The following is a 17,397-nucleotide window of genomic DNA, read 5'->3' as shown; positions in this document are numbered from 1 at the left end:
GTTGTTTTTCTTAGACGTGGACGAGTGTGCAAGTGGAAACGGAATGCTCTGCAGAAATGGTCAGTGTGTGAACACCATTGGGTCCTTCCAGTGTCTCTGCAATGATGGCTATGAGGTGGCTCTGGATGGAAGGACTTGTGTTGGTGAGTGCTTTCTTCTAGGGTTGAAAAAAAGTGCAGCAAACCTTGAGCAGATATGCTTAGTGAAGCAGTAGGCTCAGAGAACTGTCACACTGCCATCATCGTACCTAGCAGAAGAAAACAATGACAAGAGGACAGGAAGATGACTCCTCTCCTGCTCATGAGAAGTTCCACCTTCCGTTTGATGGAATCAAAATTAAAGCAGCCTCAGTCAGAGGTTTACTGAGATAAGAGCAATTACCTCAAATAAATTGTCTTTCTTTTCTTCTAGATATCAATGAGTGTGCACTGGAGCCTGGAAAATGCTCACCAGGCACATGTCAGAACTTGGATGGCTCATTCAGATGCATCTGTCCTCCTGGATACATCCTGCAGAATGACAAATGTGAAGGTATGTACAGAACAATCCTTCTCTCTCTCTTTCTTAGCTGCTCACAATTGTTACCTATTTCCCTTGCATTTAAATGTGAGTAATGTTTAGTCTTTTGTGGCAGCCTACACTTCTGAACTGTAGCCACTAGTAAGTCTCTCACTTCCTAGAAAAGGTCTCACCAACATTTGTTTGAACCAGAACTACTTGCTCTGAACCCTAGAAAAATATAATCCCAGGCTATTTCCCTGATGGTACATTGGTGAAGTTTGCCCACTGCCTGAGGATTTGAAAACTAACTCTGGATTTTGCACTTGGATTACTGCTTCCTCCTTCTGGTTTTTTTTGTTGGGCTTTTTTGTTTGTCAAATATGATAGATAGCAGTGATGATGTAAAATTGCACTTTATGTAGTATAGCTGCCAGTGTAAACATTATTATTTCTCATCTCTTTAATGACTTTTCTTACAGACATTGATGAGTGTGTGGAACAGCCAGAAATTTGTGCCCTGGGGACATGCAGCAACACTCCAGGCAGTTTCAAGTGTCTGTGTCCAGAAGGCTTTGTATTGTCTTCCACAGGAAGGCGATGCCAAGGTAAGTTCATTCCTATTTTCTGGCATTTCAAAATTTGTTTGCTGTTTCATAAAAGTCTTAGTAGCGAGCTGTTTCTAATACAGCAAGAAGACTCTGGCCTCAAACAGTGTTTTTCATAGGGAAAACATGATAATTCTGTAGCTGGGGCCAGGTTCTGTCTTGCCCTAACATCTGTTTGTCATTAAACAGAACATTGCAATAAAAGGGGCAAAGATAATGTTAAATGCACAGGTTACACAAAGAAATTATGTTGTCCTGAAATCCTTTCTTGCCCCCCTGGAAGAAATATTGGGGCTACCTGGACTCTTTGTAGACAGCAGCATGACACAGAGATGGAGCACGAACATGGGCAGGAGACTAAAGGCAGCGTTTCCAGTTTTAAGGCTGTCCTTAGCACTTACAGTACTCACCATAACACTTGTTATGTGCTGATCCTCTCTGCAAACGTGTGGGTGGAAAAAAAGATTGTTGGCAAAAATTTGCAAGCAGTGTTGTGAGGACAAATAGCACCCATCTGCTTAGGGAAGTCTGGAGTGTCTTTTGGCTTCCAGATTACTGCATACACAGTTCAGAGCTGAAACATGGGCACTAACACACAGATCAGATGCTAAAAGCTGAACATCTAGTAATAAAAAGCCACAGGTTAGTTTATTTTGTGTATAATGAACAAGCACAACAAATTAGGGAGTGAGTTACTTTAAAGGTTTTGGAAGTGATTAAATAGATGCAGCATTAAATGTCCTATACACTGTGCACAGTGGGAACCACTGATGAGTAAGATCTTTATAAGGACCTCTACAGTTTTGCTTGGCATAGAACAGTGAAGCTTGTTGACACCATAGCAAGTTCTTCACTTCACAGTAGGCTAAATGAAATTGTGGTTTTGGTAAAAATGAATCCAACCTGCAGTAAACATTAATCCAAATCTCCAAACCACCATGCAGTTTGGCACAGTTACTTCACTCAATATCAAGAAAGCATGTTTTAGCTGTGTTTATGTAGCTTGTATAAATGAAGTTTCTTCAATCTCAGGGTGTTCTTTTCTTCAGGTAAGAAGAAGAAAAATCACAAAAACCCACCAAGAAAAAAATAATGAAAAAGAATGCAGCCCAATCTTCTGCTTTTTAAACACAGGCCACTGTTCCACACAATGTCAGAGGAAAATGCACACTTGTGTATGAATTTCAAAAAGGGCTTCTCTCCATGCCTTAAAGAGGACCGTTCTTTTTTCAAGTATCTCAGGCCAAACAAAGTTTTGTTTAAAACTTCCCGTTACCTAGGACTTTGTTAAAACCTGGACATTGCCCAGCATTGATGCTGCAGCTGGCAAACTGGATGAGCAGCTGCTTCCATAACTGCCCTGCTGCTGTCCCCCTGCCAGCACAGAGAGCTGTCAGCTCCCAGCCTGCTGGATGCCTGTGGTCTGTGATCTCAGCTCTGTCCAGCATCCTGGTTACCCAGCTTCAGGAAATGAAATGTAGTGCCACAGGGAGAGTTTGCTTTGTTTGTGTGTACCTCTGGAAGAATGAGGAAGGAAAGGGCTGTTGAAAATTGTCTCTCATTTTAGCACTACATAATATTGTCATTGCAAGCTGATGAAAATCTCTTGACTCGAGTGATTCTTACTAGTAATAGAATATAAATTCATGAGGCAACATTCAGTTTTTTCAAAGAGGAATGAGGATAAGAGGACAGTACAGCTCTTCGATTTCTGCTGGACCAAAGAGAAAAACCCTTGCTTTTTCATGACTGAAGTAGGAAACTATCCCATAGCTTTTCTTTACTGAGGTACAGAGCTTCCCTCCTTACTCAAATCTTCCACAGTCAGAGACAATGATGGTTCCTATTAACAGAGCTAGATGGAAGTTGGGTGTTTTGGTGGGGGGTATCGTGTAATTATGCAGTTGGCACCTCTGTGTGAAAATTGTGCCAAAGTGACCCTAACTGCTCATAACAAGTTTTTTTCCCTATGCAGACCTGAGAGTGAGCTACTGCTTTACCAAGTTTGAAGATGGAAAATGTTCTGTGCCGAAGTCCCGAAACCACTCCAAACAAGAGTGTTGCTGTGCCTTAAAGGGGCAGGGATGGGGAGATCCCTGTGAGCTCTGCCCAGAAGAAGCAGATGGTGGGTTATTGACTAGCTTACCATACTGCCTCTCTGAACTGAAAGGAGATTGGAGATTCTTATTAGAAGGAATTCTGAAAAATAATTTTCTAAAGGTGTTTAACCCTAGTAATTGTCATTGGTCTGTGTAAAGTAGAGGCCATTGCAGTCTCAAAACCATGTCCCTTGGATAGTCAGATATCAAATATATTCCTTTTTTGCTTATAGATTTGTTACAGTGATTACGGGCTGGGTATCTTGCTGTGGAGGTATCACATACAGACAGTGTACAGAGAGCAGCAAGTAGGTCCTTGATAGGCTCTGAGTGGCAAGTCCTGCAAGACACAAATGGAATTCTTCTAATTGTAAATAGGTATAGGAAGAGGTGCCATAAACATGAAATCTAATTGAAATAAAACCCCAAACAGTTAAACTAGATCTGCACCTGAATATTGATACTAAGAAAATGTAAGTTTTCAATCTTATCAATGTGAATGACTTGCAGAAATAGCAGGGAATAACAAAATGCAGGCCTTGAAGGAAAGCCTCCCTGGACTGTTGCTAAAGAAACACTTTCCTTTGTTAGTATCCTTTTTAAGACTGAGTAAGTTGACATCAAGCAACTCAACAGGCCTCTGTAGCATCGTGGGGCAGTTGGCTGAACGGACTTTAATTCATGCTGACAAATGCGGTTAACAGCATTACTGGTTTCAGCAATACATGATTGCAGTTCATTTCATTCATTAGTCATCTAGATGTTTTGCAGAAAATCCTCACAAAAGGCGAGGTCAGAAAAGAATTAGAAGTACCAGTTGCAATATTCCTCCTAGGCCTATTGCCTGTGCGTGTTTCATTCTGCTGACGTGGACCATGTGAACCGAAGTCAGTTGAAAAGCACAGCATATGTTGCAGCATTTCCTTGAAGTGTCAGCACATGCATTTTTCACAGTCCAAACTCTCTCAAAGGATATCAAGGCCCTTCTTCTCATCTTCTAAAGAAGAAGTAGCTTTAAGATAGCCAGGTCTGGATTAAATCATGCCTTCTTCAGCAAATGTAGGAAATTTTTCTTTTACAACAGAAAAAACGCAGCCACTACTATTGATACTTCTAAAGCAGAAATGCTGCATTAGTTTGTTTCTTAAGGAAGTTAAATACTGCTAATTGTTCACAGGATCTTACATATATGCCTGGAGGAGATTGGATGAAATGTAAAGCAAACATGCAGATTTTGCATGAATATAAAATTATAAGTCTATACATGTGCATGCTTTTTTTTTGGACCTGAACATGAGGAGGATGAACTGGTAGCAGTGGTTATGTGTAGCTTGTGAGGAATTCTGATTGCCAAGATAGAGTTTAACATATGGTTTGATTTTTATGGTTTTTTTACAGAGGCATTCAGACAGATTTGTCCATTTGGAATTGGCATCCTTGTTGGACCTGGTGACGCAAGACTGGGTAAGTGCCTGAACTGCACTGTGCCATTTTTGCATCAGTTTCCCTTTTCCACCCATAAGCCATTCTCCCTTTCAACTGAGAATAACACCTCTGCAACTATTTCCACATGAATTGTGGAAACTTCTATACCTTTTTCTTTCCCCAATTTTTCATACTGATTTCAAATTCAAGCTTGAATATCTCAAATATCAGAAATTAAACTTCTTTTAGAGCTAGGAAACTTATGTAGGCTCTAGAGACTGGATCTAATGTCACGTAGCATACTTGTCTTTTCTTCTACAATATGTGTAGCCTGTTTACAGTAAATGGTTTTAATCCTCCAGAAGTGCAAACCACAGTTTCCCAGATCCCTTCAGTACATTCTGTTCTCTCCCAAGACAAACAGCACTTCAGCCTTATTGGCAAAAGTTTGCATTTAAGGAGCACTGGATGACTACTGCTTTTCATATCTGCTGCTCTCCCTGTAGCCCCAGTCAGAGAGGTTTATATCTGACATTTAGAATCAGTTTCTTTTCTGCATTCTGAAAGCTGGCCTGCAAAACAAATTCTGTGCCCTAATCCTAGTGTGTCAGAATTTAAGCATTAGTACTTTTTGTGATCTCAGGAATGTTTCTTGCCAGAACACTTGTTCTTTGAGAGAAGTCTAAAAGCACATGAAGCCAGTTGCACTTACTGTGTTGTTTGTATTTCTGGTTAAGATGTGGATGAGTGCCTTGATCCTGATAACTGTAAATTTGGGCAGTGTATCAACACAGATGGGTCTTTCCGCTGTGAATGTCCATATGGTTACATCCTACAAGGAGCAGAATGTGTGGGTAAGTACGGCTGTTCCAGCTGCCATTGTCAAGATTTTCCTGAGTTGCTAGGTATGGCATTAAGGAGCAGTGGGGTTGTTTTATTCTAACATCATGGAGTCTCCATGCCTGCTGGAGGGCAGGGTCTGAGCAATCTGCTCCAAGCTGATCCTGCTCTGGCTGAATGTTTGACCCAGATAACCTCTAGCAATCCCAAATTATCCTAGAAGTCTGTGGTTCTAATTCAGTACTTAGTGAGTTCTTGCATTTTCTGTTTTTCTGGTTGCACATCAACAGCGTAGATTTTATATAGTTTTGGTTGAGTATAACCATGTATTCCTGCCTTGGTCTAACTACTTGCAGATACTGATGAATGTGCTGTTGGAAACCCATGTGGAAATGGAACTTGCAGGAATGTGATAGGAGGCTTCGAATGCACCTGTGTAGAAGGATTTGAGCCTGGGCCAATGATGACCTGTGAAGGTGGGACTCCCATGTGTTAAGGACTGTTGTTGTAGTTGTGTTTTCTGATTTTGAAAACAGTTGAGGGGAGTAAAGCAACTTTAAAAATAAGATATGGACACTTGGAACAATACCTCTTTATCTGAAACAGGAAAATGGGCTCCTCCTTCCTGTATCCACCTTGAACTGCAGTGTGTTTTGCTGACTGGAGCTGGGGTGGACAGGCTTTCAGGTGGTGTCTACTTAAGGGACTGCCCAGAGAGGAGCATGTTGGGGTGCAGTCTCTCCAGAACAGTTCCCAAAAGTGCTGCTTACTGTGTGTAGTTTTTGCCTACGTCCTTGAGTGAAGAAACTCACTGTGGATGATGGAAATAGGAAATGGGCTGTTTGAGTGAGTTAGGGAAAAAACAGGGAACAGACCAGAAAATACAAATACAGTACTCAGCAATTACCTTGGTACCCCTAAGTTGAATATTTTTCATGCTTTGGTGTCTCGTTTCAAAAATTAAAATTTGAAAATACACAAAGAGAAGTAAGGAAGATCAGAGGTATAGATGGGACACTCAGAAAATAAATTAGAATTTTTCAGTGTGGAAGATGTGGTTGAAGAGACATATGATTTTATAAAGCCACAAGTGGTAAAGGTACCAAAAATAGAGGGAACATGTTAGACAAACCAAAGCAAACATTCTTATATGCATGGTACTTATTTAAGTTGTGGAACCCTTTGCTGCAGAGTATTAGTGAGGCCACAAGTATAAGTTGACCCAGAAAGAGATTATACAAATTTGTGTGGGAATCCATCAGTGGAAAATAAGCTTGATAGTTTGGTTGTGGCTTTTGGCTGTGGGAGTCCTTAAGCTGAGAGGCTGTATCAGGGGAAATTTCTCTGCATACATGGTATGAGGTTTTTAATATTCATCTCCTCCTGTTACAACCAGAGAGAGGAGAATGTCCTAGGACATTCTGACACTGTCCTCTGACTTGACACAGCTGTTCTTAAATTATCTGCCACAATCTGTTTCTTTGCAAGCCCATACAAAAGAATGCTTCTGTTTTTGCATCAGATTGCATTAGTTTTATATACAGTTAGAGCTTCATTCACTTCCCTGTGGAATTTGGGTGAAAGCTCAAATTGCAGAGGAGGAGTTAGCAGAGTGCATAAACATCACTATATAGCAGTGATTACTCAAGTAGTCCAGACGTATGTAAATGCACTTCAAAATAATGTTTCTAGCACGGATATTGTTTTGTGGAATTCAGTTTATGAAGAAGCTGAATTAGTGCACATAGAATTTAAATAACCAACCAAAAAACCAGAACCTAGATGTGGAAAAGGTACAGTTTTAACTGAGCAAGTATTTTGGCAGCATGGATCTGGAAATTATTTCCATTGGCTGCTTGCTGTTGAACTTATTGAAACTTCAGGGAGCTGGGCAAACATCCTGGCGTGTCTGTTGCCTGCTTCTCTACAGAAATCCATGAAGCATAGAACCAAGGGTCCCCAGCTATTAAAATCTAGTCCTCAGTAAACTGGGATCTGTGGTACTGCCTGTACCTAAAACCTGTGCTCTTGTCTGCTGAGTTTTACACAAGTGTTTCCCTTCCCCCATGGTCTTTGTCACTCCAAATGCAGATGTCAATGAGTGCATTCAGAACCCCCTGCTCTGCGCTTTCCGCTGCGTGAACACGTTTGGATCCTACGAGTGCAAGTGCCCCGGGGGGTACGTTCTGCGGGAGGACCGGAGAATGTGCAGAGGTAAAGCTCCTACCAGACTCTCACTGTTATGAGATAATGATTTCAGTTCCTGCAGGGGCAGGGCTCTGACTCACTGCACTATTGGGCCAGAGTTTTAATCCCAGGAAGTAACTGAGTCAGAAGGAATTTGGGATGAAATTCTTTGGTTCGCGTTATGCACTTGATTGTATTAGGCCTGTCCTGCCAGTAAATTTATACATCTGCCTAAAATGAGGTCATATCAGATGATGTGGTTTTGTCTTGCCCTAAAAATGGGCATTTGGGAGAAATCCATTTGCTCAAGGCTAGTATATTTTATAGCTGGTTTAGAACAATAAATATAAGTGTAGGGTTTGATTACGATTGAGATTCCAAAGTCAGAATTTACTACTGTGAATTTCTAGGATCATCTCTCTATATAATAAAGTCTAAACCTTGTGTTTTAGATCAGAATGAGTGTGAAGAAGGAATTCACGACTGTGACTCAAAACAGATGGAATGCAAAAACCTAATTGGCACCTATATGTGTATCTGTGGGCCTGGTTATCAGCGCAGACCAGATGGGGAAGGCTGTATAGGTAAGTGACACTGAAGTGTTGAAGCTCTTGAAATACACAGTTCCTCAGCAGAGCTAAAAATTTTGGATTTAACAAAGTGTTAAGAAACTCAAGGGAAGAATTTCACAACTGCCTGGGTAATGGGTCTGCACACACTTGGTTTTGCTGTTCAGGTGTACACACCTGTGGGCAGTAAGTAGAAAAGCTGGGTGTGGGAGTCTTTACAATCAGTTTGTACTGCTGCTGCTGAATGCTCTGAGGGAAGGTGAGGATTTGGTCAATTGCTGTAGGCTTGTTTATGTCTGTTAGCATGAATGAGAGTAGGTCTGAATTTTTTTTAAACCTTGGATGGCATTCAGAAGTGCAGCTGTAACTATGAAAAATTTTGAAAACCAGTGAGGAATGTACTTCAGTTATAATATATATAACAGTTGTGAGCTAGATGGCCATCTTTCCTCTGAAAATTGAGTAAAAGAACCTTTAAAATAAAAGAAGAAGAAAAAAAATTTAAATCTAACCAGGCAGAATGCACAGCATAAGAATTCCATACCAGGTGCTCTTACCTGCATTAGTCCTACTTGGACTTGATTTTTGTCATAAAATTTCAAAAACGCAGATGAGAATGAATGTCAGACCAAACCCGGGCTCTGCGAGAACGGCCGTTGTGTGAACACAGTGGGGAGCTACAGGTGTGAGTGCAACGAGGGATTCACCGTCAGTGACACCCAGGACGAGTGCCTTGGTAAGTCCCAGTTCACACCTGAATGAGCTGTCACTTGCATAGCAGCACTGAGGGTTGAAATTAAACTTAGAAACGTATGGTGAGAAAACAGTCTCTTGAATTTACATGCCTTTGAGAAGGGGCCTTTGTATGTAGGTGTCCTCTTGCAAGTTCTTTCTTGCCATGCTCACCGTATCCCTGCTTCGGTCAGTCCAGCTGGGGTGACTTGCTACAAAAGCTGACCGTTCCATGGTTTCACTCAGCCAGGAACTGCTTTGACATTTCTTTGGTCCTGATTTTCAGCCAGTCCTTTTTCTCTAGGTTCAAACAGAAATATATATTTTATAAGCATATTGTAACTTCTTGTCTTCCACCTTTTGCTAAATTTCTTGTCTTTGTTTCCCTTAGATGTCATTCTCTCGTTCTTACTGCTGGTAGTCTTTCACTCTCAGTTCCACAGTCTCAGGGTGAAGTATGCCCTTTCTGTTCTATTCCTGACTAAATTCCCAGTATCTCATGACCCTCTGGAGGTCACCATTAGGATTCTCTGTGATGCACCATTTGTCTTTCAGACAACAGGGAGGGCTACTGCTTCACCGAAGTCTTACAAAGTATGTGCCAAATCGGATCGAGCAACAGGAACGCTGTCACCAAGTCTGAATGCTGCTGTGACGGTGGCCGAGGCTGGGGGCAGAACTGCGAGGTCTGTCCCTTCCCAGGCACCGTGGCCTTCAAGAAACTTTGCCCTCATGGCCGAGGATACACATCCAGTGGAGCAGGTACTTTTCCTTAAATGCTCTCTTAGACAATGCCAAATTAAGTGATAAATTATAAACTCTGTTTTTGCATATTTGAACACTGTAAGGTCCTAAATGTTTTAGATCTCAGGTGAAATTTTCTGAGATTTTTCATGTTGACTGAATATAGTCCTTTGGGAGGAGGGTGCATAGCCAAAGGCCCTGGATGATGAGGCATCCATCCCATCTTGGCAGATACTTGCTTTATGTCCTGTTTGACTGACATGCACTCAAATGGGAATTTGCACTCTTACATTTGAGTGTGTTGCAGGGACACATTAAGAGCTATTTATGTATGTGAAGGCAAAGTGGTGTTTGATTTGTGGACACTGATACATGATCAGGTCCAGTTGTTCCCTTCCACTTAGAGCTTGTTCATTGCATAAGAAAGTTAGATTAATGCTCCATTCCGTATTTTTCCACTTAATAGTACTCCTTAAATCTGTGCAATATTTCACTATTTTATGTAACTATTTTATGTATGGTGTGGGTTTTTCTGTGTCAGGTCACAAGAATCTCTCGAAGCTGTACAAAATCAGTTTTGTTCCATTGAGAACTAACCCTCGTTTAATTGCAGATATTGATGAGTGCAAGGTTATTCACGACGTCTGCCGCAACGGGGAGTGCATCAACGAGAGGGGAACTTACCGCTGTCTTTGCAATCTGGGCTACACCACAGATATCACTGGCACTCTTTGTGTTGGTAGGTTTTTCATTATGGTGTTTGTGTATAAAATTTATTACTAAGAGAGGACTTGAAGAAGGAAATAGAAAGATTTTGAAAAATGAGGAAATAAAATGTCACTTGTTAATGCTTTGGGGATTTGGATTTTCTTCTGATCTATCCTGAACATTTTGTAAAACATTATCACAAATCCTGATTACCAGCACTGAGGTATCTGTTTTTGTTTCTTGTAGATCTGAATGAATGTAATGAGTCTCCAAAACCTTGCAATTTCATCTGCAAAAACACTGAGGGGAGCTACCAGTGTTCATGTCCAAAAGGATACATCCTGCAAGAAGATGGGCGAAGCTGCAAAGGTAAAAATCAAGAAAAGAATATACTGTGGAAACTCTGTGTTCCACAGGCAAAAAATGAATACAAGGACATGTAAATGATACAAATCTGTCTCCTTGATTCATATGAGTATTTCCACTAAAGACAGTGGAAGTGGCCTGCATAGAATGGAGCTGGTATTTCAGTTAATTCCTTGTTAATTTGGATGAACAACAGATTGACAGGAATTTTTGCAGGTTGATGGCAGCTGATCTTAAAAGATTCTGTAAATAAGAATATATCTGATTGTTCTTATTTTGGTAAGCATGTTGGTTTAAGCCATGTAATTCAATGATAAATGGATCTTATTGGATGCAGAGACGAGCATGGTTTGCAGTACATTGCCAAACGTCAACAGAATTTTTACCTACTGCGTTTGCAGCATGCTGGGTAAGGTGGGGCTTCATGTGAGAGGAACTGGAAGCCAGCATGGAAAGTGAGATGTAGATTCAAAAGGCTTTATTTGCTGTTATTTGTAATCACTTCTTTCTGAGTCCAGCAAACATAAGTAAAAGATGTTTTCTTGGGTTTTTTTTAGATCTTGATGAATGTGCAACAAAGCAGCACAACTGCCAGTTCCTTTGTGTCAACACTATTGGGGGATTCACTTGCAAATGTCCTCCTGGATTCACTCAGCACCATACAGCCTGCATTGGTAGGTGACGTGGGAAGGGAGACACAGATTTGGGATTTATTTATTGACCCTTACTCCAGAAGCAAAGTAGCAAGGATGTAGAATCATCTTCCTGAGAAACCAAATGGAAACATAGGCCAGATTCTGATCCTAATCTCACCAGAGCAGAAGGTGCAAAGAGGCCCATTCGCTCCTACCTTCCCTTGCTTTCATAATCTGTCTTTAAATTTTGCACTTGCAAGAACCAGCCAGTAAAAACACTACCTTGTAATTCTTGCCTTACCCTTTCTTAGGCATTGAGCAGAAGAATAGTTCTATTTCTCTTCTTGTAGCTCATTGAGATCATGTCAAGGCCTCTTGAAACAACAACTATGAAATATATGTTTCTGCAGTTGTCCTCTGAACACATACCCACTGGGTACGTGGAAATGTTAAGCTAAACTGCTTCCTGTAAAACACACTTTCTGCTCTGTAAGCTGGAGCCCATTTCTGTGTCAGTTTGATGATCCTGTGGTATTGGTATGAATTTGGAGGTGTTTGGAGACCAAAACATCAAACTCCATATCCTTGGTGAAGAAAAGGAGTGTTTCCCTTCCTGTTACTTTTGTGTTTCCAAATTCAAAAGAAGGCAGTGTGAGCTGTCCTGTAGTGCCAAGTGAGAGCCTGGGAGGGCAGTGGGACACCTGTGTTGCTGATGTGCCTTTACCTTCTCCATCATTAGTGTGGCCAAAAGATCAGCTTTGAAATGACAACTACAAGCTAACACTGAGCTTTGGTTTCCCTCAGACAACAACGAGTGTGCTACTGAGATCAATCTTTGTGGTGCAAAGGGCATTTGCCAGAATACTCCAGGAAGTTTTGTTTGTGAGTGTCAACGTGGCTTCTCACTTGATCAAACTGGGCAGAGCTGTGAAGGTGGGTACAACACAGTGCATTTAACTTGGCTTTCTCTTGCTTCCTTAATCTTCTTTCAGCCATATTGTTGTCCAAGGAAGGACCTATGGAGTAAGCACCAAAACCTACAGAAGTAAGCGTGTGTAGGTTGAAGGGGGTGGGGGGGAGTACAGAAATTCAGCAACAAGGCAGTGTTTCTCTCCATGGGCCAGAAAAATGGGTATGTTTTGGGATTCTAAAGACATGGATAGATATTTTCTGAGGAGACGTAGCCTGGAATGTTTTAGTTTAAGTGTCGTAAATTCAGTGAACTTCTTCTGAATCCTACAGGGATTTCTGAGGGATTCATCAAGGACAGGAAGTCTTGCATTTCCAAGGTGACCTGCTAAAGAGAGAGTTCAAGGGCTGTAAACTTACTCCTCTGGGTCCTCAGAGCCTTGTCCTGGGACAGAGTTTGGGTTGTTTTGAAAGAGATATCCTGGGATTTCTGGGTTGGATGCCTGGGTAAAAGCAAGGGTCTGTCTGCTGTGGAGCTGGGACCCTTAGGAAAGCATTAGGGATCCCATATACAAATGGCTTTCTGCTGATTGCGCCACAGCAGAATGCAAAAACTGAAATTGTGGCTGAATGTGAGCTTTCCATGGTTTTCAGCCCTGTGTAACTTGATGTGGAGCCACAAATCCAAACCTGAAGGGCCCAAAGTGGTCAGGTGTTTGGAAGATCCTGAAATATACCTATATATATGATAAATGAATATATATGATTATTTGTAACATGTTTTCCAAATTCAGCATAATTTGAGCTTCTCCCAAAACTCAGAGTGTGTCTCACCCTTTTAGATGTTGATGAATGTGATGGAAACCACCGGTGTCAGCATGGCTGTCAAAATATAATTGGAGGATACAGGTGCAGCTGCCCACAAGGATATCTCCAGCATTACCAGTGGAACCAATGTGTTGGCAAGTCACTTTTGTAAATTCATACATTAAAATGCATGTTAGCTTTGTTTGCAGCAAGAAGTGAAGGGCAGTGGTGCAGTTTGCTGTACTTTCTTTTTCTGATTATAATTTCATAAGTTCAACAGAGTTTCATTACAAGTGTGTTCTGCTGTGAAGGCAGAGTGGGTATGAAGCACCCAGTAGCCCATGTCCTGGTTCAAGAAGTGTTTAAGCACAAAGCTCTCCTTGAGGGTGCTAGAGGTTGTACTGACTTTGAGGAAACTCGTGTTACTTGTGTATTTTGTGGTCTGTACAAAGGATATCTTACTCAGCTCTGCGATGGTCTGTGCTTGGATAAAGGTCCTGTCTAAGAGTGGATGGTGGATTGAGCCTGGCACTCTCAGAACTACAAGTTCGGATTGTTAAATTGTAAAATTCAACTTCTGGCCCCAAGCATTTCAAATTCCATTAAAATCCTACTTGATCTGTGCTTTTGTCATTCTTACAGCACCTACAGGAAGGCTGCTGTGTTTAAGCCCTTCCTCTGTACAGAATTAACAATTTGTCATATTTGAGCAAACCTGCAGCTGTCTGTCTAAAGATGCTTCCTTGAAGCTTTGGGATGCAGTTTAGAGTGAGGGCTTACAGGGCAAATCTGGTTATAATTAACAAATGCTGGTGCTCATAAGTTTATGTTAATAAGTAAATACACTGGTGAATTAAATGCCTATTTCTTCCGTATCCAAACTTTGTTGCTATCCCAAGTCTCTGAGCCCCATAGATGGGGCTGCCTGTGCAGCAGTCATGGGAAAAGCCTCTGTTTCAGCAGTGTAGTATGCAGCATATTCAAACAAGAGAAACAGGAATCATTTTTCCTCTAGTGAGAGTTATGTGCAGTTTTCATCACATTTAATGGACTTCATGCAAGCTAGTCTTGCGTGGATACCCAGAGAGATGTTTGATGACCTCTTTGAGAACAAAGGGCTTTATAACTTTTTGTTTGGCTTTCTTTGCTTTCAAAAACATAAAGATGCCTTGCCTTGTTATCACAGTGGTGCTCCAGGGAGGTCTCCACTTTTAACTGTGCTTACCAAACCTCTTGACATTATATGCAGTCCTTGCAGTGAGATTTGCTTTGCTGTAGCACTCTGTGCCTGTAACATACAGGGAACAAGGAGGGAACACAAACATGTGGGGCTTTTGAATGTTAATTAAATTAGCAGAGTTTAGGGTTAAATTAGAATTTAATCTGCAGGAGGATTAAAAAACCCCCAACAAACCAGCACTGTCACATCTGGCTGCTGGAGGACACTGGAATCTGAAGAAGTGCAGCACTGAGTTTTGTGAAACATCTTGCCTGTTTCCAGGTCTTCCTGGGTGAAAGCATTTAACTAAGTGTATTTCCAAATCAGGTGTACACTGGTATTCCAGCTTTTGAGCCTGGACTACTGTTTAGATTTATCCAGAGAATACCAGTTTCAAAATACACAAGCACTGAGTATTTGCCCCACTGAAAGAAAGGCTTCAGCCTTGGCACCAGAAATGCTCGTGCATCAGAAACTTCACCAGGGAGAATTCTTCTGAGAGCCACAGCTGGGGCAAGACTCAGCCAGCACTTCCACCTTCTTGGACATGGGGCAGTCCAGGCAGAAATCCAAAGCTGCAGGGAAGGTTTGGGTCCCTGTGTCCTCATGGCATTTCTCCTTCCTGCTGAAGCTGAGCATGACAGAGCTGTGTGTTACAGAGCACAGGAGAGCAAGGCTCATGCCTGACAGCACAGCTTGTGTAGAGTCTTGAGGGTCCCAAAACTTTTTTTTTCTTTTCTTCATATTTTTTTCTTCCAACAGTAACCCAAAATATGGGAATTAACCTCATTAGTATCCCCTTCCTTGCTGCTGTGGAGTGAATCTGCTTTTGGTGCAGTAACTTCCTGTGGCCCAAACAAGCACTTATGATGTTGGTATAGTTGCTGTGAGGTGTGACAAATACTGAAACATCGCTCTGAGTTAATGGCAAACCCCTGCAGGCTCTGGGAACACAGGATTCAGCCTCAGGTTTTAGTACCTTGTGGTCTCCACGTGTTCACGTTGTACTGTCTGTAACTGTATATCCTTAGGATACTTGTCTGGATCTCCTGGGTGTACCGCAGGGAAGAATCCATGTATGAGGTTTTTCCGTGACAGTGCCTTCATATTCCTTGGCAATCCCAACTCTCCAAACAGTTTGTGTCTTTTTTAGCTTATTTAATGAATCGTTCAGGGATTTTTTTATGTTGCTGCAACACATTTATATAATCACTGAAGAATGCTTTGGTTCCTCCCATGTCTTGTGCTGTCTATGACTGCATCCCCTGCTCAGGCACTTCCACAGTGCACCACATCGTGAATCAGGCTGCAAGAAGCAAAAACATTACTTTTAAACAAAGAACAAAGAGCCATATTGTTTGGAAAAAGACAATAATGCTCTGACTTAGTACTTATTCTCCTGTAACCTGGATATTGAGGTCAGAGATGCTGCTCTGTACTTCCCAAATGGAGTTGCTTATGTGTGCACACACCCACAATGTACATAGGCATTTATCACAGAAAATGGGGAACAATAATATTCAGAACTTTTTGAAGCAATTTGCCACATCAGACAATAATAATCAGACCAGCTTCATTTCAAATAGTAGCCATTTTCAGCAAATAAACCTGAACTGACCTCAAACTCCTACAGTGCCACCCTTGGGAAGTTTGGAAAAGGACTGGTTCAAAAGGTAGCAGTCTTTTGTATCTACAGCTGCTTTTATTTTTACTTTACTACTTGTTCCCGTACCTTACCTATATCTAATATTTAAACGTGACTGTGTAGGGAGGAATTTTCAATGCCTGGAGAAGGTGTCAGAGCTTGATTCCTTACTCTTTTTCCTTTAATGTTGAATAGCACTATGAACAAGAGATTACTTGACCAGATTGTTTGCTGCACAAAGTTTTATTCTTCTCAGTTATTTCTGGGGAAAAAAGCTACCTCCTCTGTTTCTCTGCTCTCCAGAGCATGAGCTGACATGGTATGAAACATCTTCTGTAGAGTAGCCTCAATGTTGCTGTTTTGTGGTTGTAGTCATCTCCCAGGGACCACTGCCCCAGCCAAGGGGGAGGACAAGCCCAGCTCTCTGCGTCCATCTGCAGTGGCAGCACATTCAGCTAATGTTCATGACCTGTGCAAGGGGAAGGCTGGACTGTACCTGAGGGTAAAAGTTAATGTGGTATATTCTGCTTCTTTTCCAGATGAAAACGAATGTCTCAGTGCACACATTTGTGGAGGAGCATCCTGCCACAATACTTTGGGAAGCTATAAATGTATGTGCCCTACCGGATTTCAGTATGAGCAGTTTAGTGGAGGTTGCCAAGATATCAATGAATGCGGTTCTGCACAAGCCCCATGCAGTTACGGTTGCTCAAACACTGAAGGTGGCTACGTCTGTGGATGTCCACCTGGCTACTTCAGAATAGGACAAGGGTAAGGGATTCTCGTTCTAAACTAACAGATACCAAGGGGTCATAGCCTACTCCTTTCTTTGCAGTGTGGAGCAGCAGAACCAGGGGGATTGTCAGCAATTAAAGAGGGATAGGATTGGGAAGGCGCTCCAGAGCTGGGTGCACCTACTGATTTTGGAGATCTGCAGGGGAGGGTGGGTGGGGAAAGGTAACCATGGAAAGGGTGGGTTTTAATGCTTGAAACTGAAATTTGGTCAGGGCTACCAGGTGCAATCCTTCTATTTCAAGCTACTGCTTCCACCTCTCCTGCACACCCCAGCAGCCTTCCAAGTCCTCTGAGCTTGTCAGTTGGGAGCTCACACTCTTTGCTGTGATTCACTTGTCTCCTTAAAGAAGAAACAACAAATAAAACATTAATAATAACACCCCCTACCAGCTGCAAAAAGAAATTATATTATACAAGTGGTTTTACCTGCTGGTTGGAATAACAACTCTGTATGTTCTCATGTTCTTGTATCTTCCATATTCTTCTGTGTTTCAAATTAATATTTTTTTAATGTCTGCTTTAACAAGAAAAGCAATTTTCCCTTGCCCCAGTGGGAGTGTTAGGGCTGGGCATCATATAGGACCAAGCAACCCAAATGGAAAGCAGAAAGA

General features: G+C 41.7%; 1 protein-coding gene and 1 long non-coding RNA gene across 3 annotated transcripts in view; one reads left to right on the top strand and one right to left on the bottom strand.

Annotated features, from left to right (window-relative positions):
• Window positions 1-17,397, top strand: part of FBN1 (fibrillin 1) — a 145,159-nt gene that overhangs the window by 125,160 nt on the left and 2,602 nt on the right. The window contains exons 48-64 of one of the 2 annotated variants that reach the window (XM_042039062.1): window positions 15-143; window positions 412-531; window positions 981-1,106; window positions 3,082-3,231; window positions 4,604-4,669; window positions 5,368-5,484; window positions 5,827-5,946; window positions 7,562-7,684; window positions 8,110-8,241; window positions 8,837-8,962; window positions 9,514-9,720; window positions 10,316-10,441; window positions 10,657-10,779; window positions 11,334-11,450; window positions 12,216-12,344; window positions 13,163-13,282; window positions 16,531-16,762. In XM_042039062.1, the coding sequence (XP_041894996.1) occupies window positions 15-143; window positions 412-531; window positions 981-1,106; window positions 3,082-3,231; window positions 4,604-4,669; window positions 5,368-5,484; window positions 5,827-5,946; window positions 7,562-7,684; window positions 8,110-8,241; window positions 8,837-8,962; window positions 9,514-9,720; window positions 10,316-10,441; window positions 10,657-10,779; window positions 11,334-11,450; window positions 12,216-12,344; window positions 13,163-13,282; window positions 16,531-16,762 (2,263 nt within the window). Of the gene's footprint in view, window positions 1-14; window positions 144-411; window positions 532-980; window positions 1,107-3,081; window positions 3,232-4,603; window positions 4,670-5,367; window positions 5,485-5,826; window positions 5,947-7,561; window positions 7,685-8,109; window positions 8,242-8,836; window positions 8,963-9,349; window positions 9,409-9,513; window positions 9,721-10,315; window positions 10,442-10,656; window positions 10,780-11,333; window positions 11,451-12,215; window positions 12,345-13,162; window positions 13,283-16,530; window positions 16,763-17,397 lie in introns of those variants that run through there. The other variant, XM_042039063.1, reaches the window with a different exon arrangement.
• Window positions 11,233-16,536, bottom strand: LOC121669719. The gene is made up of 2 exons (XR_006017877.1): window positions 16,271-16,536; window positions 11,233-15,652 (listed from the first exon to the last, which is right to left on the bottom strand). It is a non-coding gene; the product is annotated as an uncharacterized LOC121669719 (long non-coding RNA).

The sequence above is a fragment of the Corvus kubaryi genome, unplaced genomic scaffold, assembly GCF_017639235.1.
Source record: "Corvus kubaryi isolate FWS band 111438036 unplaced genomic scaffold, C.kubaryi_AGA036_p1.0 37394, whole genome shotgun sequence".
Classification (NCBI taxonomy): Eukaryota; Metazoa; Chordata; class Aves; order Passeriformes; family Corvidae; genus Corvus; species Corvus kubaryi.
Note: the sequence above shows the minus strand (reverse complement) of the source record. Positions and strands in the feature narration are given on the sequence as shown.